Source organism: Taurulus bubalis (genome assembly GCF_910589615.1).
Source record: "Taurulus bubalis genome assembly, chromosome: 11".
In the NCBI taxonomy this organism is placed as follows: domain Eukaryota; kingdom Metazoa; phylum Chordata; class Actinopteri; order Perciformes; family Cottidae; genus Taurulus; species Taurulus bubalis.
In genome coordinates, this window is record NC_136599.1 from 15,268,253 (window position 1) to 15,294,950 (window position 26,698).

Consider the following 26,698-nt stretch of genomic DNA (forward strand, 5'->3'; position numbering starts at 1 on the left):
AACTGAGCACCGAGTCTATGAAACATCAATATGAATGCCAGTGAGTCCAGTAAGTTCGTAAATTCCTATTTCGTTCGACCAAGAATCAGGAAGACGTATAAAGCATTCAGAATCAAACTTAGATAAGCAGAATATTAGCACCTATGAGGTGTTGTAACCAACACATTAGACAATGACCTATTGTTTTCACTTGTTTTGCAATCCAGGTTGTTGTTTGAGTGCTCTTAGCTATGAAATATCATGATTAAGAGATAGAACATGTTTACTTTCTCAATTTCTGTATACATACTATTGAAAAGAGAGCATAATATAGTAATAATAATAATTCAGGGAGGGAGAAATTCATTTGGGTGTCCAAATAAAATATGGGAAACACGGAGATTGTCCCTAAATCAGCACAGTCTGCGTTGCGATGCTTTTCACTTATAATGCAGGGCTGTACACGTAAGTTTCCCTCCAACATGAGACAGTGGTTGTATCAAAGAGAGCTCGTATGACAAGACACGTGTTATTTGCCTAAAACTGAGTCACAGATCTACTAATGCAATATATTTCCAAAGAAACTGACTTCATGACAATATTTCACACCTAATGATTGCAAGAATGTCTTAAGCCTCATTCATGTACACGTCTGTAATGAGTAAGCCTTTATTAATCTTGTAGAAATCAGTGATTTCTTGTTATTCTTGTTTTAGGTGTCTTAAGTGTTGATTAGTTTTTCCTTTTCTAATTAAAAAATATTGCTGACACAGCGGCATGCAAATATTTTAGAAATCCCCAACAGTCTGCAGCTGGAGCAAAATGTAGCTGCAAGGCTTTCTCTGAAACCCTGCTAAGATCGGACTCCCTTTCTATTTGGGTTTTCGGTTAGATTTAGGAGGTGACAGTTGGCCCTGCTGTCAAGGTCCATAGAAGTTGGATCACCCCGCTATAGAGCTTTAGGCCGGCAACATCACACAATATATTTCACACAATTTCACAAAACACATTTCATACTTTCATTTTATTGTTTCTTAATTTCATTTTAATAAAACTTGGCATTCAGCTCAACGTCTTCCACTAATAACTGGGGGTTTCACTCATCATATAATAATTAGATTAACACTGCTGAGGCATTTGACTCATTTCCCTGTTGAACACTTACTTTACTTGCTGTAGTTGGATCAACTCAACATTAGCTAAAACATAATATCTAAATGCAATTTATTGTGATTGTAGTTCATTTGAGGTTATCATACATTTCACTTCATTTTTCTGACAGCACTTCAAGTGACTCACTTCTTTCATTGCAGCCATATACACCTTAAAACACATTCTTCATGTGCTATTCTATTTATAGCGGTGGATAAAGTCAAAAGCTTCATACACGGACAACTTTGTCCCGAAGCTGGAGATCAGGGCAAAGGATGTGCCATAACGTGACACTATTTGGAGTCAGTCCATTAAAACTGAATTAGTGGCCGACCATGTAGGCCTTTTTTTTTTTTGTATTACATCAGATGAGTGTTACATGAATCCAGGACATCCAGCTGTGAATCAGACTCCGTGGCTGAGGGGTTGTTAAATTATTCATTGTATATGGAGCAGCTCTCGGATTTGTGTGTGCTGTTTGCTGACGTCAACTTGTCTGTTTGCTGAAGAAAAGGTATCACAAATGCAACCTTGTAAAGTAAAGAGTCGCAAAGTCCTATTGTAATAATATGTATTAGGTGGATGTTTTGTTATTTTCTTGAAATTCTGGGAAATTGAGGAGTTTCCTTATAATTTCCTAAGATGCAAACATTTTAAATCATCAAATGTTGTTATTGTAATTTGTTTGCAATCAGTAAATTTGTATTTCTTTTGTTTTTAGTTTGAGTTTACATTACATTTTACAGAATTTACAATCAATACGAGCATGTGAATAAAACTCTCTAAGACAATCTGACATGTGACATATGACATTATCACCGAACAACGCAAAGTAAAATCAGTTATAATAAAAAATGTCTTTTGTTTGCAGTTATGTTATCTGAAGCTATAAAGCGTTTTATTTCCCACAGCCAGAGTTTCAACAGTGACACACTTTATAAATGGTGTCATTACTATCAGGCAAGTGGGGAGACCACACGCAGAAGAAAAATAGATTTTAAGATCACAATAATGCATCCAAACTATGGCTCGGGACTGATAGAAAAGACGGCCGTTCCCCATTGAAATCACATTGTAGCTGCAGAGAGGTCCTGGAGGTAATTACGGTTTCACTGATGTCTATTTTCTTTCATGATGACTAATTCATGAGAGTTAATTGTGAAGTTACTGTCTTCAGTGGCTTTATGGTACAGGTTGAATCTTTTGATGGAAATAAAACAGCTACAGTACACCTACTGTATCTGGGGGAATAATATTATAAAAAGGTAAATAATGTTGATATACAACTTAAATTTTGAGATTACTGACAGAAATACATGTTTGAGATTTATACTGCTATGGTTTGCTTTACAGAGGTTATATATCCAGTTTTATAAGGATTACATATTCATAGCTTACATGGCTTATGAGCTTGAAAACGTGTATTTAGCTCTTGTCTGGGCTCCATGTCCCCTCCTCTATGGGCTAAAATTGGGACTGAGCAGTTATACTGTGCGCTCCAACTATAGCATTTCTTGCCAACAAAAACTCCCGTCTGCCAACTACCTCCAGCCTCTCATCTAAATGTTTTTTTTCACCGCCATAAGGCCTGCCATTGTTTTAGCTCCACCCGTAGTCCTTGAACGGTACAAGGTGTTCAGAGGTGGAAAGAAAGATGGACTTCATTGTCACTAGTTACCAATACCTATCCACGGACTAAACCATCCTCTGTGTAATGTGCCAAACGCTTATTATTTCAGATATTTTCATCCCATCCCCCTTACATTATTGGTTGTGTTCCACACATTCAGAAACTCCCCAATGTTTTGATTCTAGCTGCTCTCTTTTCTCCTGCCTTCTCACTATTGTTCATTGCTCTATCGACTGCTGCCAAGCCTCAAATTGGTGACACTGCCTCTCAGGCTATCTTCTCTCTCGTCCAAGTCCAACTGTTTGAAGAAGCTCCCAAAGTGATCCTGATCGTTTCAAAGTCATCCGTCGGTCTCTATGTCTTTCTCTGCTGCTTGAGTGCTTTGGCCCACTAAGAAAATTACTTGAAGTCAAAAACCTTGACAGCAGGTGCATCAGACAACTCCACTCCTACGGGGGACCTAAACTGATATCGCTAAGTTTGAGCTTCACTCTGAAATCATGGCTAAGAGCGAGAAAGCGGCATCTGTTGATAAACCGATTGAGAAGCAAGCTGTGAAAGGAAATGCTTTGGCTTCCACCACTGCATGTGTAATCTCTGTTGAGAAGCCAAAGTCTAGTGTTTTTCATCATCTCTAAAGGCTGAATTGCCCAAAGTCCTCTGCTGTGCCCATGATACTGTCAATGTAGGCAATATTTTCTAAGTCAGTAGAATCAGTTTGAGGGGAATTGGTGACCTGCAGCAACTCTGAACCTTCACTCATGTATTTTCTCTTTATGACATGCTCACACTACGAGCGTCAAAACGGCCAATCGTGGCCATCTTCGAGGAGTAATCGTTGCTCAAGCGCTTGTTGACATAATTATGTTGCTCATCAGCACTGGGAACTAACTGCCTAACAGCATTTTTTTTAGATGGAACGGAATCGGGCGAAACAAAACGCAGCCACTAATTAGCAAACACTCTTGTATGAGAAACGTTTCTTGATGTCCCTTGTCCTGCCTTACTAACAAAAGGAACATTATATCTAGATGAATTTGCATGCGAGTGTAATGTATGATTTAAACTCCTGAGACGTATGCTTTGTGTGCCTTTTTGTGCCCTCAACCATGTAATGATCCAATAATATATAATAGTAGACAACACACACAATGGCCATGTATCTGCATTGAGTAGCATTGATGAGTGCATTTAGCTCATAATACTTTTGAAGGCTACATTCCCTTTTTAATGCATTTCGATGCTTTCCAGTGTGGCTCTGGAAGACATGCAGCTCACTCTCTTTCTAGAATTATCTCTGACGTCTTTGGCCTGTGGCACACGTGCACACCCCCGTAGCAGGCGGGTGAAACCACGTCACGAGAATCAAAATCACGCGATATTTGGTCAGACACCAAACGCGTCTATCTTGGACGAGAGTTAACTATTTAGGTTTCACTTCTCATCGTTTTGCCGGGCACTACAGCTTTATAACACGTTTATATATCGTGGAACGACGAGGGAATTGCTGAAACAGTAGAGATGTAAGTCTTGGGTTTACTATGTAGTCGTGTCCGGTCAGAGCTGCCGAGCTACACGTCTTCGTAGTGTGCCAACCGGCAACACAAGCTAACTTAGCTCAGCGCGCGAGTTAGCCGCAGCGGTTAATACTTACACGGCTGTCAAGAGTGAAGGACGCAGCACATTGTTGACTGCTCCTCCTCAGTCTGGTATACAGGTGCACCACGACGTCCCACAGGATGACGCTATAGTTTACCCTATTTGCATAGACGTTACTCGGTCCAGCTCCTTTTTCGGCGGCTAACAGGCTAATGTCAAGCGACACAAGGGTACCGTTAATGTCAGCACTGAGGAAGTGTGGAGTCATGATCGGCTCGGAAGATTTCACTTTAGCTAATAAAAGCTGACGCAAATTCACACACGCTTGTCAGCGAGACACGTAACACATGTTGCCATACATATAGTTACTTTCCCTCTCAGCATGCTCAACTAATATTTGTTCTGATACACCGACAATATGCTATGTAATATGATCAGGTTCACCTGTTTGATTAAAGGGCTTATTCGAAAGTTTTTATTCGAGGAAAGAGGAAACGTCAGGGCCTTCGCTTTGAGGTAAAGATGTGAATAATACTAGGGAGGTTCTCGTGCTAATCTGGAATGAATGAGTGACACTTTCGCAACATCTTTCAACGTGACCTTAAATCTACTGCACCCTATACACGTCACGTGGGCCACCAGATAAGCACCCCACCCCCTTGGCTGTAAAAAATGCATGCCCAACTGATATTAATAAACGGGAACACTCTTGGCTCTTGGTTATTTACTGTCAGACTAGAATGAACATGGGAGATTGTATTAATGTCCTTATTACCTCTTTCTACTCTTTGTCATAGGCAGCCTGCAACAGCCAAATGGTATGACAGACGAGACGCTGTTTTTGTAGAGTTCTGCGTGGAGGACAGTAAACATGTGAAAGTAAATTTCGACAAGTCTAAATTTGATTTTGGGTAAGTTGCTTTAATATGACGTAAAATAGTAATGTTCCTGAGTATTCCTTATCATTCATCTCAAAGAAAATATGAGCGTTAAGATGCATTTTGGAATCAGGGCCCTCTCTGTGGTTTAGTGTGTTAACAAAATGATGACAACACAAAATGTTGGCAGTTGTGAAGGAAATATCACAGCCTCTTTTCTTTTTACCTACAGCTGTGTCACTGGAACAGATAATGTCAAACAACAGAATACAGTGGACCTTTTCGGGGAGATTAACCCCAAAGTATGTTTGTCACCTGTAGACATAATTGTAGTTTTGCCACATGTTTTATTCCTTTAAAGCTTTCATCAAACTCTCTTTGTTCCACTTAGGACTCAAAACACAGACGCACTGACAGGTCTGTATTGTTGTGTTTACGAAAAGCAGAGGCTGGGAAATCATGGCCGCGACTTACTAAAGACAAAACAAAGGTAATTTTCATTCTTTATAAAAAAAAAAGAAAAACCTAGTGCAATCCACAGGGTTCTTACGGTCGTGGAAAACCTGGAAAAGTCATGGATTTTTTAAATAGTTATTTCCAGGCCTGGAAAAATCCTTAAAAAAAAAATATCCCAAAAGTCATGGAAATGTGTTATATTCATATGTTCATGTCGTTCATTTACATTTTCTCACTTTTTCATGTATACATCGAGATTTCACAAAATGTTTGGTCATGCAAATTTGGTTTAAACTCATGGAAAAGTCATGGAAATCCATTGGTCAAAATGTGTATGAACCCTGAATCCAGATACTGAAAATGTAAGCCTATTTATGTATATTACTTATTAATAAAACTTGCATCTGACTGCCTAGTCCTACTGGTACATAGGATTAAAAGCATGAACATTCTTAGTTCTAAGACTGGTGATGATATGCTGAACAGCTAGGTTAATATCAACATTAGAAAACAGCTAAATTGTTAATTAATGTTAAATATTGCCTTTCTTTAACATTAATCTATTTTATCTCAGTGCAACTGGCTGAGTGTAGACTTCAATAATTGGAAGGACTGGGAGGATGACTCAGATGAGGACTTGTCAAGTTTTGACAAATTCTCAGAGGTAAACATATTGCACATGCACAATGCTAAGGTGTGAGTATGTCCAGATACTGAAGTGCTGACACATTGATCTTTGTCACCTGTGCATTTCCCCAGATGATGAACACAATTGGAAGGGAGGAGGTGCCTGATTTAGATGGTGCAGAAGAAGAGGTATGACCTTATTCCGCCACTGGCAACAGCCGTTGCAGGGGGCTTTATGTTTTTAGGTTCACACGATATCTCAGCAACTCCTGGAAGGAAGTTTTTATTTCATATTTGGCACAAAAGTCCACTGCACGCAATTTTGAACTGATTCAATTTTGGTGATTCAAGGTCAAGGTCTTTGTGACCTCACAAACATGTTTTGCGCCATGAAATGAGGAAGTGATGACATTTTGGACAGACATGAATGTAAACCGCAACATGACTAGTTTGCAGAGGAATACAACGGCGAGGTGGTAACTCTAGTTTCTGCTTTCTTTTGCAGCATGAATCTGCAGACAATGATAATGAACGTAAGTACTATTCTAAAAGAGCTGTCCGATAATTTGGAATCAGTAGTCACTAGTCCCATGGGGTGAGGATGTGATACTAGGCAATGCTAAGTTTATACAAATATAATGAAACCTATACAATGTTTGGGGAAAAGATGATCATCCCATGTAGTGGTGATGATATGTTAGGAAGGGCTTGATTGTAAAAGTCTGTTATTGAAGGAGAATTCATTTAATCAGTGGTGTAACTTTTAAAATCACAAAGGGGTATGTTTGGTATTAGTTTGGATATGGATGCCTGTAAATGTGTTTTTTTGGTGCGTTCATTTTTATGTTAATATTAAAAAGTGAACTATTAGGTTCAGATCTAATCACATTCTCACAAGTCTCAAATTTTCCATTTTGTCTTTCTTCCAGAAATGCCCGACCTTGAGTAAATGATCGTGGATGCCACCTCAGTAGTAAAGAAAGTGTGTTAAAATCAATTGGAGTGAGACAACATGAGTTGTGCAGCCATGTTGGAGAAGAGACCTCATCTCCACATTTTCCAAAGCAAAACCCGTCAAGGGAGTGCCAGGGAGTGACTGTTGAATACAGACATGCACAAAGATCCATAGCGACTCACAATGCTGTGCTTGGCTGTTCTGTTCTGCATGGACAATTCTGTTCAAATGAAAATGTTCTTGTTCATTGACTTAAATGACTGTAATGGGATGTGCTGGTGTCTTACACCTTCTCTCTGTTTGTTGTTGCAATGTCAGGTTATGTATTTAACATTGTGATTTCTAATGAAGAAAAAAAAAACTTCAAATGCCTATTTTTCAAAAAAGTAGAATTTTTTAATGAACATTTCCCCCTTTTAATGTTCGTATTGTAAAATACGCTTATGTTTGTTAATTTAAAAAGCAGGAGTTCTGCTTGAAATGGGTTTTATAATGTATGCCAACATCTGCACATATTTAATGATTTCATTTTGTTAACATATTTCACCATTTAAAATAAACAGATATGCTTGTGTTTATAATTTACAGCTTGTGTTGAGATTATGGTGGAGTGGTACACACTTGGCATATAATTATACCTTTGCAAAGGTGAGTAAATTTCTCTATGCCAGAGTACAAAACATTGTAGCACGTACAATTAGGTATACATTTTAAATATACTTTCAGACTGTTGAATGCAAAGCCTAAGTATTGAAGCATCACTTCAACTCAATTAAGTTAAACAGTAAGGAAGGACTTATTATTTGTTATTGTTGTTGGAATGTGGTCTGATAAAATCATCTATCTTTTTAGAAAATAATCTGTTTCCATTCAAAGTGCTTCTTTGCTGAGCTGCAACAGTGACCCAACGGGAATTTCTCTCCAAAAAGACTCAACTTTGCTAAATACCCACCTGATTTGTCTATCTCAGTCTGCTAAATCCTCATATATTTACTTTGATTGAATATATTTTGTCTCATTTTCTACATTGAAACATGTTCAGGAAGGAATCTCTTCAACGCCCGTATAGAAAGGGCGGGACAACTACACATTAATACCAATATGGATTACGTATGACCCTATGAAATATGACAGACTTTAAAAACTCCCCTTCCTCAGACCAATTCCTGTAAAATGTGAAGTGTTACTCTGTTACCACTGTGTAGTGCTAATGTTTCACAGCACTCTGCTCTCACTTCTCTAACGTCACTGGGGTTTTCAGGGGATTCCCATCTCCTCTGTCCTTATACTGAGAAAGAAAATGGACACCTTTAATTCCTTCCTGAAAAGCTATAGATTTTCTTTTTTGTGTTCCTGATTTTTCATAACATGGTAACTGCAGTACAAACTTCCCTTACAAATAATTAGCAAAGATGCCACTTCCTAATTGTGTGATGCTCATTGGATCTAGTATTAAGAGAAATGATCAGTCTGTAAAGGCCATATATTATTCATGGGAATAAGAATGTTATGAATAGTTGTCATAAATGGATAATTTTAAGGAAGAAGAATACAATTAATCCCTGCTGAGGATTTTAATCAGCACCTTTTAAGTCTAGCATAGTTAATTCATCATGTTTGAGTCCTTCATCTCGTGCCCTGCAATACATGGTCTCACCACTATGTGGTGAGGGCAGGCCAGAGCTTCTACTGTGAGATGTTTAGAGCTGCATGTTATTATGTATGTGTCAGCAGTCTGGACCTAGGGAACAGGAAAATACAATGCAAGCACCTTTTTAACATCCTCCCCTAAAACTAAACTGTGGTCTTAATTTAACAAAAGGTGGCTTACCACTGACAGGGGGAGTCATGAGAGGGACATAATACTCCTCGCAATAGAGGTGCACCAACTGGCAAACTAATAAACTGTCAGAATCGGGACAACTGGATAAACACTGATATCCCAAAAGTGTTTTATTCTCTAGCAACAACCATTATTGTTCATCATATAATGGTGGTACATTTTGCTCACCATGTTTTTCATGTTTTGAAGTGGAAAAAAACTTCCAAACGTCAGGCTGCTGTGACATTGATAACGAGAATCACAACTTCCAAAGTGACCTACATATTTTGAGAGATAAAAGTGTCTGCTGGATATATTTGTACATTCTTCATCTAACACAACTCTCTGGAGAGTGAATGTAGAGGCAAATATATATATATATATATATATATATATATATATATATATATATATATATATATATATATATATATATATATATATATATATATATATATAGCCACTCTGGCCCATGGACAAGGGAGCTCACAGATTCAACAGTGATGGCAAGACAAACAGATCATAGAAACCAGCAGAAACTGTTACTGCCAGCGATTTGTCTCTATGCATGAAAGGAGAAAAGCAGTGAGCTCAGCATAATCCTTTCAGAGGGCTGCGGCCGTCCCTCTGGCTGCCCTGGTCAGCATGATGCTCCAGTGCAGAAGCTCAATGCTAGGCCTGCTCTCCCCTCTTCCTCTCCAACCGTGGATTTTCCACCGCTTTATCTGACCTGAGCCTCCAAACCCGCCCATCACACACACACACACACACACACACACACACACACACACACACACACACACACACACACACACACACACACACACACAAAAAACTGTGCCTAATCAGTTCTGCTGCCACAAACCTAATTTGTACCAATCCGGAGCACAAGTGGCGACATTGCTCATGCTTTGGTGATCACAGCTTTGATTAGAATGAATATTATTCGTACAATGTAGAGACAACGAAAAGAAAATCACACAAAAATAGTGAAAGTTGGACAATTATATTATTCTGTGCATGAAATATTTAAAATGTAGTGGAATTCAAGCAGTACTCCCACTGCACTCTATCTTTACCAGCACGCAGGCTCTTCCTGCCACATGCCCACTGCCCACTTTTCTCAAGGTAGCTCATCAAACAGTTATGAATGATTAATTTTTGTTTGTATGAATGCTTCAACCAAACTGTTTGTGGTACAAGATCCCCACATCGTCCAGTAAAACCAGACTTGAAAGCCCTGAGCGGAAATAAAAGATGCTCCAAAGTATTATACATTTAGTTTACTTCACTCCTTGTACTTCAACCTCAAGTGTACGTTCAACTTCACGTCATGATTTCAAAAGTATCAGAGCCATCGCAGTATAAATGCAGTGGAGCTTTTCTACATGAACAAGTTAAAGTCATTATTAATGACCAGTTTCATTATTTCTAGGCCTTTTAAACTTCCATTAGTCCAGATTCAGAGATGATTTCTACAATGAGCAGACAGAGGCAGGTCCAGGCAGGAGAAGGTTAAATTATTTTGTTTTGATTTGTAGTATTGTTTGCTGGCCCCTCCCCTGGGCCCAGCCGGGCTGCTGTGGCCCCTGGGGTGTTATAAAAAGGCCTCTGAGCTCCCCCTGCTCTGGTAAAGAGGCTGAATGTCTGCAGGACATGCTTAACGTCTGTCTATCCATGTTCTTCGACTAACAACCAGCGGGGTTGGCACATAGATGCACAGAGACTGGCCTATTGCTCCACTCGGGAGCTCTCTATGACAGACATCAGAATTCAGAGCAGCAGATTGTTCACAGTTGCATGAGAGTTACATGTTAAGCAGTTTAGGTGTTGTTGCAGTTAGCTATAGAGAGGTATTTTCTGTTTGAGAGCTCTTTTTTTATCATTATCAACAGTCTTTTATTGCGGAGAAACAGAATCTCATTTTAGTTGCTTAGTTAGTTTTTTTGTTGACTTTTTATCCATCCATTGTTTAGAAGTTGCTTTTTGACCTTTTGCCATCATGTGGGAGTTCAGGTCCATGTCCTTCTGGCGGGCTGTGTTTGCCGAGTTCTATGGTACCATGTTCTTTGTCTTCTTTGGGCTGGGGGCAGCCCTCCGCTGGACCACTGGGCCACACAATGTTCTTCATGTTGCCTTTTGCTTTGGGCTGGCGGCTGCCACCCTCATCCAGTCCATTGGCCACATCAGTGGAGGACACATCAACCCAGCTGTTACCTTTGCCTACCTGATTGGCTCCCAGATGTCTCTGTTCCGGGCTTTCTTCTACATCGTGGCTCAGTGTCTTGGAGCACTGGCTGGTGCTGCCGTGCTGTATGGGGTCACGCCCACCAACATGAGAGGAAACCTAGCCCTCAACACGGTAAGATTACCTGTTTTGAAAATAAATTTAAATATTGAAATTAACAAGTTTTACATTCAGAAAGGTTACAAAAACTTACATTCCAATTTAATTTTGTGAGACAAAGCTTAAAATCATATCAATGTGTGTTTTTAATTTATGCACTCACATCATTAATTTCATCATGAATTTCATCTTTCAGCTGCAGCCAGGCATCAGCCTGGGCATGGCCACCACCATGGAGGTCTTCCTCACCCTGCAGCTTGTCGTCTGCATCTTTGCTGTGACTGATGAGAGGCGCAATGGACGCCTGGGCTCTGCTGCCCTTGCTATCGGTTTCTCTGTACTCATGGGGCATCTTCTCGGGGTAAAAACCGACTGGAAGAAATCTCAAACAGCCCACTGGGTCCATTCAAAAATCTCACCAAAATATCACGTCACATCTACACATTTACAGTCTTAACCCTGATCTACCTTCTGTCTTTCACATAGATGTACTACACTGGAGCAGGAATGAACCCAGCAAGGTCCTTCGCCCCTGCTGTCCTGGTCAGGAATTTTGTCAACCACTGGGTAAGATGATCAGATCTGTGAATCTTGTGACCCTTCAAAGTCTTGCAAACCATAGTAATGTGAGATCTTCAAACTTGAACGCATTCTGCTCTTCGTCTTTTTCTGTTTCTGGCAGGTGTACTGGGTGGGTCCCATGATTGGTGGTGCCTTGGGTGCTCTGCTGTATGACTTCATGCTGTTCCCCCGTGCGCGCGGCCTGTCTGAGAGGCTCGCCACACTGAAGGGCATCCGGACCCCAGAGGCTGAGGGCCAGCAGGAGACCAGGGGAGAGCCGATCGAGCTCAAGACACAGGCCCTATAAGCCTGGAGAAGAAGAGTGGCTTTCTGACGACCCCATCTCCCACCCACCACCCCTCAATCTGCACCCTCAGTTCCCAGTCCATCCTCAACCAACCCAGCCTTTTTGTGCTCATACCTCCTCCCCGCACCCACACATGCTAACACAGATTCCAAACACCTTGACCTGCATCCAGAACTGGACTAACCGAATTACAGGGAAGGGGAACACAGAGCCCCGACCATCTCGCCTGATTTCATTTTCTACCCAATCTTCATCCTCCTCCTCTTCCTCCACCTCCTCCCCCTTGGACTGCAGGATAAAGATGGAGGGTTAGAAGAAGACTTGCCACTGAAGGAAGCACCCTGTGCCCTGCGGTGTGGGGAGTCAGTCACTCCTGGCTGACCAGGTGGCTATAACTGCTCAGGACAGGGGCCTCTCTCGCTATCTTTCTTTCACTTTCTCTCTCTTTCTGTTTTCCTCCCTAATTTGTAGTCCGCTAGGAGTGAAACTACAGTAGAGCAGTGGACTTCTGCATGCTTTTCCATTTTGATCCAGTGTGATCTCACCCTTTGTTTAGTTTTGTTTAATGAACTTGGGTAAATTACATGTCCGTATTGTATTTTACCAGTGTTTATTTGGCTCACATTGTGAGTGTGTTTTTGTGTGAGACAGAGTGGGTATGCATGCATATCTCAGTGCATGTGTATGCGTGTGTGCTTGTTTTAATTCATCATTTTCATTTTTCTCTTTTCATTGCCACAATCCTTTGTCTGTATCATTACTTTTTATTAATCATACAAACATATTTTAGGAAAAGATGTGGCCTTTTCCCCACCCTTACCGGTACTGGAAAAGTTCAACAGACTCTATGTTTAGAGTGATCCCTCTTTTATATCAGATGAAAATAATGTCTGCCTTCGAGTCAAATCTTAAAGCCAAATTGATTCAGTTCAAAGATTGTGTCTCATATAGTAAAGCATACACACATTCATATTCATATTAAAATAAGCACAAAACTATCTGGTCTTTTCTGAGCTCAGTCTTCATTGAAGTCACAATTGAAAACACTTGAAATGGTATCTTTGCCACCAAAACTGTTTTTCTGCAGTTTAGACAACCTATACAGTATTTGTGTTGAGTTACATTTAAAATGACTTTTCTGGCATGAGCTTTGCTTTTAGAGCAGCGCTTATCACAGATTTATGTACAGGTGTGTGATAGTGTTTGCTTTTAGTTTTGCGTGTCTGCCATGGAAAAACAAAGTAAGCAAACCTGACAAGCTGTCATGAGGAACAAGCGTTTTCTAGTTGAATTGTGTTGTTTGACACGACTGAAGGGTCTTTGTAACAGCAACTCGAAGTTAGAAATGAAAGTGCATGAGGTGTGGTGGCTTGTTGCTGGTGTTGGCAAACACCTGGTGCCTTCTCTTTTCTGCACTGAGCTGGGTGGCTCTTTGGCAGTGAGATAGTTTTATTGGACAAGCCCCTCTCTGATATCTGGGGGAAGAGAGAAGGTCACCATGAGGTTTAGTGTGTTTGTACAGGGTGATAAATGTACACCTTTATTTTCATACAATCTACACAAGAGAGAATAAACTTTGAAGTTCTACATTAGCCTGGCGTCCCCTCTCTCTTCCATCCCTCCTTCATTCACCCTACCTCCTCCCTTTGTTTACGAGGCAGCCGTTTTGTTCTGCTCTAACGAGGGGACATCTAAAGCTGCTGGGATGGAAGGAAGGGGACGAGGCACTGAGATAAGTTAGCATTTCAAAAAATTCACGAGAGCAGTTATTGAACCAGACATGTTCGCTGATTCTCTTTCTGCTTCCTCTACATAATCTTTTTTTTCCAGTGTGATTTCCCTGGCAGTGGTTGAGTAGAATTTACATTTTAGTGACATGTTGAAATTAGAATTTGTGTTCTAATGGAAAACCTTTGTGATGTACAGTGTAAAGTTTTCTTTCTTTTTTTCTTTTTTTTAAATCATTTTATGATTGTTGAAACTGAATGGATAGGAAATATAATATGCTAGTTATGCAATGTCTCCTCTTTGGCTGATGGATTATGGAAGTGATGCCAATTATGCTATACACCAATTTGCTTTCTTTCAATGGACAGCCTTTATGGTACAAGACATACCTTCCCGATCACAATGCCATTGATTTATTATTTTTATATGTCAAAAAAATCAGAAAATTCCTATGTTTCCAATCATTTCTTTGTCTCTTTTCTTTAAGACTGATTGTAGAAACACATGATTTAATTAGATGGTTTAAAACAGGACAGTACATTTGCATATATCAAAAAGGATACAACACCTCTGAGAACTAAACCCTGTACATGTACATAAACATTTGCAAATCAAATAAGATCATTTCTGTGATAGCACAGGGGCAGTGAAAGATGCAATCCAGTCTGCAGCTGCTTGCAAGACATATTCATTTATCTGCAGTGTATAAAACATTGCCACAAAGAGCTGTGATACCAGTCATGGTTGGCTTAAGGAAGATAACTCACTTCTTGTAAATAAATTCACAAAAAAAGATTTTTGATATTTTGAAAAAAAAAGATTTTATTTGTCACCACAGTTTAAAGATATATGATTGTAGTAGTAGCCTCAGGGTGATTTATTCAAAAGAGATTCCACAAGATATAAAAGATTATCAACATAGATGCAACATGGTATGTCTAACACACTAATATATTTATTCATGCACAACACTGACAGTAGGTAGCGTCTCACAAAACCAAAAGTGGGTTAATTAGGAAGATTTATTTTGATATACATGCAGCTGTGAGTACAAGCTGCTAAAATCTGAGCAAAATTAGATTTAGAGCTCCCACAAAGCAAAGATACTCCATCTCCTGCCAGGAGGAGATTGTGCTTGACCTGTAATGTTTCCTATTAACTGCAAGGGTAATCACTCTATATCCTTTCCATGTTTTTTTTTCAAATGACACATTGATATTTTATGTGAGACTCCATACATATATAAAATGATGTACCTTTTGGTAATTTACATAGGAATAATGGTATGGAAATATACAGTTTATCATGTAGACTACTTTCTCTATATTTATGATTTGTATCAATCCAAAGGCTGGAGACAGATACCGATAATTTTTTTACATTTGGGGCAATTAGTTGGACTTGATGAATGCTTAAGAGAAGAGGACAACAAGCGAATGAAAGCTTTAAAAATATCAACATTTAACAGAAAATACACATCATTGAGTCTTTAAAGTAGCCTAATAATATCGCAGAATGAGGTAACACAATAGTGATTTCGCCCATTGCCCACTGATGAAACTATTGCAATATTTATGTATTTGCAGCATTACAAACTGGGTGTCTGTGGCGACATACCTGGAAAATGTGCTGCATTAAGTTACTGCCATTGCAAACCGAACATTTTCTACTGCTGTGGCTTCATATCAAAAGTATTTAACTTGCTAAAAACAAGTGAACTTTTAATATGAAGCAGTTAGAGGAAAATACAATGTTTTCGTCAGTGATTCATCAAAAATGCATCTGCAAAACAAGACTATCAATTTGGGGATTCTTTTTACAGCAATTAATAATACAATTATTAGTAATAGTAAATATTGCAGTAATGGAAGAAGAAGGAACAGCCACAATGAGCTGCTAGAAGAAGAAACCTGAAACCCCCAGCATTCTGACACCTGTACTATCAAACCGCATTTGCTATTACCACCAGTGGGGTGTCACAAATCAACCTGATATTTTTAAGAAATTGCCACTCTAAGTAGTCAAATATAATATAAGCATTCCCCACCACCATCACCATTTTGCCATCTGCGATATTGGCCATCAATATAGTATACTGTTAACAACAGGAATCAAAAAGCTTATGGTTCCTTTCATGTTCCTAATCCACACGATATACAAAACAGGTTAGGCCATTAATATTTGCTGAATTATGAAGTCTTTCCCATGCATACTGTGAGTTAATGTGAGATTGAGTGTATCATATATAGCTGAGGTTTAGCCATCATAAGGAAGGGTTATATACAAAATGGAGAACAACATCAACAAACCTACCACCAGGCGAGATAGTTTCTTTTGAAAGAGGTGCACAACAAGGATGATAGCACTTTTTTTTTGTTCTCAGTTTGACTTTGTCCTTAAAATAATGTCCTATGTAACATAGTGCCAGCTCGACAAGAGAAATCCCATTTGTTTTTACTCAAAGGTAGATGAATCCGTAGATGGATGATGAATGTGAAGGAAGAAAGTCTGTGCGAGCAATGGCGCTCCTTTCATATGAAGGTAAGACAGACGATTTGGGCTCTGGTCTCCATCCGATTTCAGCTTTGCACCCCGAAGCCAACTTTGATGGGAAATCCTCTTAATCCTCTTGATGCAGAGTCTCGAGGATTGTTTCAATATCTAGATCCATATCATCTGAACTAGAAGACAGAAACATACACATGTTGACCTCCGTGTGAAAACAACATGAGGGCTGAAAGGCTGCAGAAACTGATGCCTTAAAGAAATAGCAGTAACAGTTGTGTATCAAGAATAACTACAAACTATCAAATTACAAAAAAACAGTTTTGACATAAGAAGCTGAGACTGGTCAAATTATAAATCAAAAAGCCTTATTATTACACGTTACTTTTTGATGTCAGGGAATCACTAACAGTATCTCAAAACAGCACTACAATGCATCACATTGATGTTTCCTCTGACTGTAATTTTTAGGCCTTTTCCTTCGAGTTTTTTCTATTTCATGAGTTGATGCATAAGAATGATGAAACCCTGTAAATCTAATTAGGAGACTTAACCTCTGAAACACCTTTGCTGGTTCATCATTTTAAACTGTGTGCCGACTGCTGTGCAGACAAGCAATGTTAAAACCAGAATCTTATTTTAAATTTCGGTCAAGTTTTCTAAGATACCAAGTATTTCATGGTATGGAATGATATAGAATGGGTGCTTGTCATTTGATGAAATCTGTCCAAAATTGTAAACTTGGATTGGAATAAGGATTTTGATGCAAGTGTTATAAAGCTTTAGTGAGACTCTGGAAAAAAACACACAGAATACATGATGTTAGCAACTTTGAGGCTGCTTCAGGAGTAGCATTAGGGGTGGTTAAGAATAAAGGCTTTTACTTATAAACTTTTCATAATAACACAAATACTATTGGTATACTTTCATAGGTTTTACAGTTCTACTTTTTATATAGGCATATCATTTGAGTGTCTCTTATATTTTGGGCTTCATTTCCATTTAAAAAGTTGTCTAAATGGTAATCAAATATAAGTATAAATGTGCAGACACAAGTTGCTAGTGGTTGGGAATTGGTCGCTAGCTGGTAAAGTACAACACCAGGGAATACGAATGACAGTGAGTTGGTGTTAGAAGATAAAGTGAAAGAGAGAATTATGTCGACGTAACACTTACACAGAGAAGCCAACGGCACTCTGAGGGCTTTCAGCGAGGGGTGTTGGAGCTGGGCTGGTATCTGAGTTATCGTCCCTGCACACACAGACACACACACACACAAACACACACACACACACACACACACACACACAAACACACAAACACACACACACACACACACACAAACTAGCTCAAACATGACATGTTCCTTTACAATGATTGTACTTTAAGTGCATCAAATTACATTGTTTATTTGTAAAATAGTCCCTTACGTGCCGACTTTGGTAAGGAGAGACACAGGGATATAGCCCCCACCGGGTGATGCTTGAGGCTCTGTATCAAACAATAACAGGAAGAGAAATGACTCCATCTGTTTGTTGTCAGTTTTCACTTGAGCTTCAGGCCATAAATCTGACATGAACACAATTACCTGTGTAGAATTTTTTGAAAACTTCATGTTTAGGAAATTCAGGATACAGGTATGTTATGTGGTTTATGTCCCGGATGCGGTCTCCAAGGCTACGGATCTCAAGATCTCTCTTGGTGAAGGGCTGGATGTTTTGGATCTTCTGTCCTCCATCTAGTAGCATAAAAAAAGTTGGATGTGTCAGTGAACTGATATGCACAATCATGCCAATTCACTGCATTTACACAAACCTGCACGTAGGTTACACCAATTATAATCTAAGGTGTCACAGCAATAATCATAAAACACAATGGCTTTAGTCAGAATTACAGCTACAGTTTAACTCAATCTGCCTTGGCAGGTATTGTGCAAGTGAACTTATTTAACTTGTTCTGTAAGCCATTTGCCATTTGCACTGTGATCACAAACAGCAACAATCAACTTCATACAACTATATCTTATTACAGCTCAGCCTTTCTCTGTGGATGCAAAATGTATTGCAAAAGAGCGCACAAATATTTCTGAAACAAAATACCAAGTTTTAGAGGCCAAGTAAACATCCAACAATGTAATAAATTATTTCATGTCCATATTTATTTCAATGTTTGAATATACCCTACCTCACAAAATGGGTTATTATCCATTATCAATTATTACATGATGAAATGAAGTCTTGAAATTCCTTCACATAAAAATAACAAATGTAACAGATAGATGTATAATTGCCCTGTTCACTATGTCAACACTGAATTGACTCCGTGCACCTTTGCTTCATCACCGTTATGACCACACCAACACTTACTCTCACAAGCGGACACATATGCAATTGTGATGCCTCCGATCTCAGAGTCACTGAAGCGAAGCAAGAACGTCCCGTTGGGCCTCTCTTTGAGAATCAGGTGTAGATGCTGCTTCCCAATGAAACCAAATATCAGCCTAGTGGAACAAAACGTGTCATTATTAACAGACGGTAGCAGGTTGCTAACATTTAAAATAAAATATAGCAAGGCAGTCCCCTCACCCTTCGCTCCAGTAGGTGCTCAGGTGCTTCTTGGTCAGCTCCATAACTCCTTCAAACCACTGCCAGAAAGTGAAGGGTCGGCCCAGGAGAACCTCCTTTAAGATTGAAACTGCGCTGTGAGACTGGAGTGAATATGCCTGTGTACGTCTGCGATAGGACATGCACCTGTGTGTACCTTATTAAACTGGGCCCAGGAAACCAAAATGTTGCTGAAGTCGTCAGCAAAGTCAGGCTTATTGAATATCTTCTGGGCCAAGAAGTGCTGGTTGTACTGGTCCAGGTCGTGCTTTGTCCTGACCTCATCTGTGAATTTACTGTTGAGAGTGTTGTACATCATCTTCCACGGTACGCGCTCCGGCACCATGAATGGCACTCTGTCCTGATGACAACAACAAAGACGCTGACATGATGAGAATACTGATGTACATTTACAATGATGTCAGAGCCAGAGTGGAAAAAACCACATCAGACTATTTGCAGTCAACACTGAGATTGAAAAAGCAAAAAGAGCTAAGAGAGCCCTTCAAGGCCTGAAGAGCTTGAGTGCACATTAAACAGATACAGCTGCATACAATATAATGTCTGATGAATAAACCAGAAGACATTTGTTGGTACTGATGAAGTGTTATAAGTGTGGAATAGGGTGTGGAATTTTGTGAAAACTCAGGTCGGATGATATTCTCTATTGGCGTTAGGGATGTTGACATGGTCTTGGGTTTTGTTTAGTTTATTTTCAAGTTCCTTGCCTCTTGTTTCCTGTGTTTGGTTTTACTTCTTGTGTTTGTATTTGTATTTTTCCGGCCTGCTTTACACCAAACCTGTGTGTCATTAGTAGATTAATACCATGTGTATTTTGTCTGTGTGTTTACTGTGTCAGTGTCCAGTCGTCTGACTTTGTTTGCCACTTTCCTGCATCTTCTCTACATTTTGGGTCCACCCACACTTGTGACAGATGTAAACACCTTGCTCAGTGATACTTTTCCTATAATATTACCTTTATGGAAAACTAAATTGATTAAAAGGTTTTATAGCAGAAAAACTAAAGGGAAAAACCACTGCATACAATTTGCAGCTTAAGATGTGAGTTTGGAGTTGGAGTTGAGAGGCGATGTGCTGCTTTCTGAGTCTGTTGCTCTCCACTCGGACAGAGAAAGGAGCCAACGGACTCTGTGTTTACATCATGATGCTTGATGCATAAACATAAAAGTTGATGGACAATGCTTTCTATTACACATGAGTTTTCTGATTAAAATAGAGTTGCAGTGTTCACAATAGCACAGAGAGACAAACTGCATCAGTGATAGTAGAGACTTAAATGTGAAGGAACATGAAAGCAACAGCAGAGAAATTAATAATTTGACACTTACTGGTTTGGAAAAAGCACAGTCCCATATGATGGTGGCCAGAGCATTCTTGTCCTGACTACCATGAACAATGACGACCACCGGCAGTGAAATCATCTATAATAATGACATCATTTGTAAGTTGTATGACCACATACTTGTCAGCCCCAGTGTATCACTGCTGTTGCCATTTCACAAAACTCATGTGTGGAAGAATGGTAGGCAAGAACATTGAATGCATTAATTGTGGGAGGAGGCGGGGGGGCACTATCATCAAGCATAAACACCTTTTCATCAAGCAACAGGATACAACAATCAGTTTAAGAACAGCCAGAACAATTAACCGGAGCAGACCTGTATCCTGTAGGGAGTGTCACAGCCTGTGATGGTGATCTCTGTCGAGAAAAGGAGAGCGAATTTCTCTTCTGTCACAGACTCTGATCCCTTTCTGTCTGCTCTCTTGATCTTCTTGATAGACTGTAACACCAAAATAAGTTTAAATTGGTGAAGACTTAACAATTATCTCATATAGGCTGAGAAATCTAGAGCAGTACATACCATATTTCTGAAGGTGGCACATGTGCTTTTGCTGGGTGTGTTGTGTTCTAGGATGGCTGTATTGTTGATCAGTTCAGCAACATTATCACTGCAGGTTAGAAAACAGTTTCAATATCAATTTTTCTCTCGTATAAGTATACAGTAAGTACCTTAATTGCACCCCATCTGAAGTGTTAAACTTGATTTATTTCACAATTTTGACTTATCATACACTAAACAACAACCAAGATTGTCATGCATGATGTACAGTTTTATAAATTCACAAATAGATTTTAAAAGATTCAATTTAAATAACAGAAAAAAACATGTGGCACTTTGTCTTCAGTCTTCAGTTTCATGATGCTGGGCTGGTGTGGTCGAGGGTTTAACAGCTTAACATGGAGTTCTCTCTTTCTTGACTGACATTGCTGCTTTGACCCATGCTTACATCCCTGATTACTGCCATACCATGTTTGATCTGTTCTCTTTGGTTACTTTGTGAATAAATGTCTATTTTTCTATGTTTTACTACTACTTTCATAAAAACCAGTAAGCGATGTGCACTAATTGCTCTCCTCTTGCCTGACACTGTGCAGTCCTCAATGTTGTGTTGTGTATATGACTCACCCCGGTACACTGATCTGGTTCCTGGCCTGCAGTTCATTAATAATTTGCGCCTTCAGCACCACAGGCTTCCCAGGAGCGACTTTTTCCCCCAACAGATATTGCACTGTTGTTGAAAACTTTGACTGCGTCTTAATGACCTGAGGGGGCTGCTTGTCCACTACAAGAGAGCTGAAGGACACATCAGTTACACGAGTGAGGAAAACAATCTTTAAGTTTTAAAAGATGTATGAAAGTAAGTCATTTATAATGCTATTTGGGAGTGAAACGTTTGAGTTTAACACATTTGTTTTCTTTTACAGTTCTCCATTAAAAAATGTAAATATACTGTATATATAAAAGAAAACATTGTGCTGTGTTACCTTTGAATCAGAACCTGCAGAAGTGTCCCCAGACTTTCCTTAAGTTCTGGGATCGGTTCCCCTATCAGCACCAACTCCTGTCTCAGCTTTCCATTTACGCCAAGCAACTGCTCACACCTAACAGAGAAGATATGTAAAGACAGTGAGGGAGCAAGAAAGAAACAGACGCAGTCAATACAAAAGGTAATCAGTGGAGTGGGGTGCACCTCACCAGGTCTGCAGGAGGTTGAGGTTGTCATCAAATGGTTGTCCGATGGTGGCCTTGTACTGATCCCACCTCCACTCCTTCAGCTTGCTGATCAGTCGGGTCTGACACTGGTCCAGACAGTCCACACAGCCGTTCAGCAGCTGGAAACGCTTCTACAACAACCAACAGCCAAACATGTTACACGGACACACACAGATGCATGTGCATGTCAATTATGCACACAAAAACAGAAATATGAAATACCTCCACTATACCAAAGTTTCTTCAGGAATCTATGTATAGAAACAACTAATATCCCATATGGTCCCAGTAATGTTGGTACACACAGCTGAAACCTTTGCCAAGCTCACCGTGGCCATTGCTTTCACATTGTACTCAAGCTGCTGGATGTGATTCTGGAGTTTCTGAATTTCTGACTGTGTGGGATCTAGTCCGTTCTGTTGAATTGGCCCTGTTCAAACGATACATAACATCATATGGTTGAGTCCAAGAAATGAACAAGCAGACAAACAAATTGTGAGTGACAACTTTTCTTAACGCCTGACAAGGAAAGAATAAATACCATTGTTCTGACAAGAAAGAAAAACTAAAGGTAAGTCATCCATTTGACAGAATGGGTGTTATTTTACATTCGGAAACAATGCCAGTTTCGAGAAAAAGGGGAAAAGAACATTAAAACCTCGTAAGGAATCCGATAAAACAGTTCAACATGTGAGGATGTCAGACACAAAGGACAAGCCTGACAAGGCCGGACAGAAAATAAAATTACATAAAATACAGAAAGCTTGGCCAGATATACAGCTGTTATGGGCAGCACTACTTGCACTGTATATTGTGAAAGTATTCATTTTAATAGAAAGCCATGCATGTCTGTGACTGGAATGCAAAAATAAATGTTCTCTGACCTTTTTTAGACATATCTTATAATTTCAGGATTTCACTGTCCATAAATAGCATTTAGGAGGAACAAGGGTTTCCCAACTGAGCAGAATTAAGCAAAAAGGCAATTGACTCACATGAAGGGTAGAAGAGAAGAAGTAAAAAAGAAGCACCAAAAAAGGCTGTGGTCGTAGTAGTAGCACTGGTAGCTACAGAAATGAACCCACCACTGTTTACACTATATTAACATGTTGCCTCTCTGTCTTGCCGTTCAAAGTACACACTAGTGACTCACAGCTGTATCTGTCAATTGATCTCAACAATATTTTTCATCCTGATACTTTACACAACTGACTTTCTGACATTTAAAGCTCGATGTCACTGAATTTCCTGCATTCTAAATTCAGAAGTCTAAAATCAGAAGTCAATATAAATAAGGTGTATTAGGGCTGCAACTAACAATTATTTTCACTATCGATTAATCTGCTGAATATTATCTTGATAAATCAATAAATAACAAATGTTTAAAACTGCATTCCAAAGTTAGCTCATGAATCGAAACTGAAAATATATGAAACGCAAAGTAATCATGAACAAAAATAACCTTTTACTGTAATTTCAGTTTCTATGGGTAATTTACTTGCTTAAGCTCCTACTGCGTCACCACAGCTCATTAGCATCTGCTACAATGTGGCAGTTCTTACTATTTTAGATATGTGAATGTCCAGCAGGGCGTTACTAAAGAGAGTCTTTGTGTTCAGGCTACCTTGTGTTTGTGTGTGTGTCTGTGTCTCATACCTTGTAAACCCTCATAGTTCTGCCTTTCCCAGTTGAGCTCTTCTTGCAGCTCGTGCATCGCTTGTCGGATGTCCTGGACCTCTAGCACCTTCAGAACAAGGTGGTCTACATCCTGCATGTTGTTGAACGAGGACTCTCTATTCGGGTACTGTTGGAACTGTGGAGAGCTGTGCATCTGAATGGGCTAAAAACATGGAACAGCACTAAATACACATTATTGGCGCTTCTTCTTCTGATCTTCACGGATCTCAGATCCTTGAACACACACGCCACAAAAGAGATATTTCAAACTAGTGTCTGTTAACATAGCATACTTTGATTAAATAGTCATAACTTTCTCAGACAACTTTAAAGTTTCAATGTCTCCAAATCTGGAAGTATACTCTTGTAAGACTTTGTAAGTAGTACGCATGCTTTTTCACTGTGTGTCTATGTAATTGTAATGATATCAACTATATACACTCTGAGATCATGCCTCACTAGGTCGTACAAAAAGATAAGACAGTTTATTTGGTTAAGGGCAGACTATATTGTTAAAAGATCTTACCGTGTCCAGCAGAACCCTCTCCTTTGCGAGGATGTCCCTGACCATCACTGCAAATTGTAGAGGCTGCTGGTGAAACATGGCCTGTGAATCAAGAACGTATCTTATCACATTTTTAAAACAATCCATGTCACTGTGTAGTAACTAGTATGCAGTGGTTTATTCAGTTAATAACAATACAATGCATATAATTGGTATCTTGTGTTCAGTGGAACGTATGTAGGCTTTTGTTTTGTATTTGGAAGCACTTGTAGGTTGTGGGCACCTCTCACCCTCTCTACAGCTCCACAGACGCTTTGAATTTCTCATGAGAAGCACAATGTTTTCCTACATATGAAAACACTATCTTCCTGTCTTTGGTTTCAGCGGTTGCAGTCACTTAAACCTGCTGCGACCACCAACAGCTGCTTAGCCTTATAATGCTTATTATGCAGGGTGGAACTTAAATCCTACTCTGTGACACAGTTCCCTTACCATGTTCCTGCTGATATGCATTAGCTTCATCTGGTCCAGCACGTTGGTGTTCTGCTGAGCGATCAATTGCAGCATGCTGATGGTCTGGTCCAACAGAGCCTGTGCTTGGCTCTCTTGCTCCACTTTTTCCAGCACAAAGTTGTCCCTGTGAGCACACACACACACACACACATACATACTTGCCCGTGCATCGACAGTATGTGCATATAAATTGATCTCTGTGTCACTCTTTGTGTGCACATGATGTCTATGTCTATGTAAAATATATGTGTGCACATGTGTTTGTGTCATACCATATTTGTCTCTCAATCCACTCAGCTAAGAAATGTCTGACTTCAATAGGGAAGCTGTTTGACGGATAGAGGTTGTTGACAGTGTCACTAGGCAGGCACTGTAACATCTGGGACATGTGTTTCCACTGGGCCATGATCAGAGAGGGCTGCACAAGTTAAAGGAGTAAAATAACACAATGTATGATTATTCAATGTAACTGGGTTATTTATTTACAGTGGAAACAAATCCACTCTTTTTAAGCAAACACCACACTGGCATTTACAATATTCTATTTGTGTCTTTTTATCAACAAATCTCATGAAAAGACCAAAACATACAACAGAACAAATACGACATCTTAAGGCAAGCAAACCTACAATCATGGGTAATTATACTACCTCGTCTCTGGAACTCTGTAAAATATCAGTATTTTTGTCGTATTGTATCATTATTGTGTTTTATTTTGCTGTACAGTGCTTGCTGCATTGTATTGATGATATCAGGCCACACATGTGTAATAACCTGCTCAAGGATCACAGACAGTACATGAGTTCTCTAGCTAACTCTGACAAGTTGATTAATGTGCACTATCCCTGGTAAATAAAAACTTAAGTAAGTAAAGAGCACAACTTAAGCGGTAGGTGAAAGTTAAAAACTGGACATGATCATATATGTGGGTTTTGCATAACTGGAGAATATAAGGCTGTATTTCAGGCCGACATGAATCCTGCAACAGTTGTTTTTCTGTAAGCAAAACATGATAGAGAACAGACTACACTAATTTACTGAGCACCGTTCTCTCAACTGACAATGCCTCCTCAGCTGCAGGATGCAGTATTTAACATAATCATATATGAACTGTAAAACAAACACTTACCTTCTGTTAAATATAAATTTAAAACATTGAAAAATGCTCTGGTGTCCTCTGTCTCACAAGTACTCCGCCAGTCCGAATAACCGCCTTTTTAATGTATTTACCGAGGAGAAATCCACGTAGAGCACCGAGCAGTTCAGCCCGAACAACTTTTAAACAACGGAGAAAACGGGTTTACTTCCCTGTTACGCACGATGTGCCTGAAGCGGTGGAGCGCGATTTATTTCCTGCCTTCAAGTTCCCACATGCTGACAATATGACGTTCAGACGACCATCAGGGCTTCCGTTTAGTTATTGATGTGACAACAGAGACTGAGCATGTTTGGGGGCTCGAGCGCAATAGCATAAATAAGTTGGTCCAAATGTCTCCCTTGTCTGGTCGAGCCTACTTTCTGTTTGTTACAGCGCTGAAGGCATGCACTCCGCATGCGGATATTGCCTCAGGACTGTAATAATAATACATAATAATAACAATCACAATAATAATAATAATAATAATAGATAGGCTAACGATAAACAGGGAAGTACACAGGCATTTAACTGCCACCGTTAACACAGAAACTACCGCCGATTAGTACGCTTAGTAAACTTCCACAGAACGAAACGTAGGCGGAGTAATGTTGAGTCATTTTACTAGATGCATAACTTCCC

The 26,698-nt window shown here is 39.5% G+C and overlaps 3 protein-coding genes across 3 annotated transcripts; 2 read left to right on the top strand and 1 right to left on the bottom strand.

The window, feature by feature from the left end:
• The first annotated feature begins 4,168 nt into the window (after positions 1–4,168).
• ptges3a (prostaglandin E synthase 3a (cytosolic)) lies at positions 4,169–7,977 on the top strand. Its single transcript, XM_079225650.1, has 8 exons — positions 4,169–4,284; positions 5,158–5,271; positions 5,471–5,540; positions 5,630–5,728; positions 6,269–6,358; positions 6,454–6,510; positions 6,827–6,854; positions 7,251–7,977. Coding segments are annotated over exons 1-8 (480 nt in total). The 5' UTR covers positions 4,169–4,282; the 3' UTR covers positions 7,271–7,977.
• Positions 7,978–11,100: 3,123 nt separating this feature from the next.
• Positions 11,101–12,313, top strand: mipa (major intrinsic protein of lens fiber a; the record flags this gene model as incomplete). Its single annotated transcript, XM_079225782.1, has 4 exons — positions 11,101–11,460; positions 11,642–11,806; positions 11,932–12,012; positions 12,128–12,313. 4 exons carry the CDS (start codon positions 11,101–11,103, stop codon positions 12,311–12,313), a joined length of 792 nt encoding a protein of 263 aa, XP_079081908.1.
• A 2,590-nt stretch (positions 12,314–14,903) lies between these two features.
• Positions 14,904–26,264, bottom strand: stat6 (signal transducer and activator of transcription 6, interleukin-4 induced). The gene is made up of 19 exons (XM_079225641.1): positions 26,051–26,264; positions 25,194–25,339; positions 24,901–25,045; positions 24,430–24,510; positions 23,883–24,066; positions 22,556–22,656; positions 22,209–22,357; positions 21,998–22,114; positions 21,639–21,806; positions 21,033–21,120; positions 20,829–20,951; positions 20,499–20,591; positions 19,307–19,510; positions 19,132–19,226; positions 18,913–19,046; positions 18,135–18,284; positions 17,977–18,037; positions 17,723–17,797; positions 14,904–16,722 (listed from the first exon to the last, which is right to left on the bottom strand). The coding sequence occupies exons 2-19, from the start codon at positions 25,325–25,327 to the stop codon at positions 16,662–16,664; spliced, it is 2,163 nt and encodes a 720-aa protein (XP_079081767.1). The 5' UTR covers positions 25,328–25,339; positions 26,051–26,264; the 3' UTR covers positions 14,904–16,661.
• Positions 26,265–26,698: the final 434 nt, after the last annotated feature.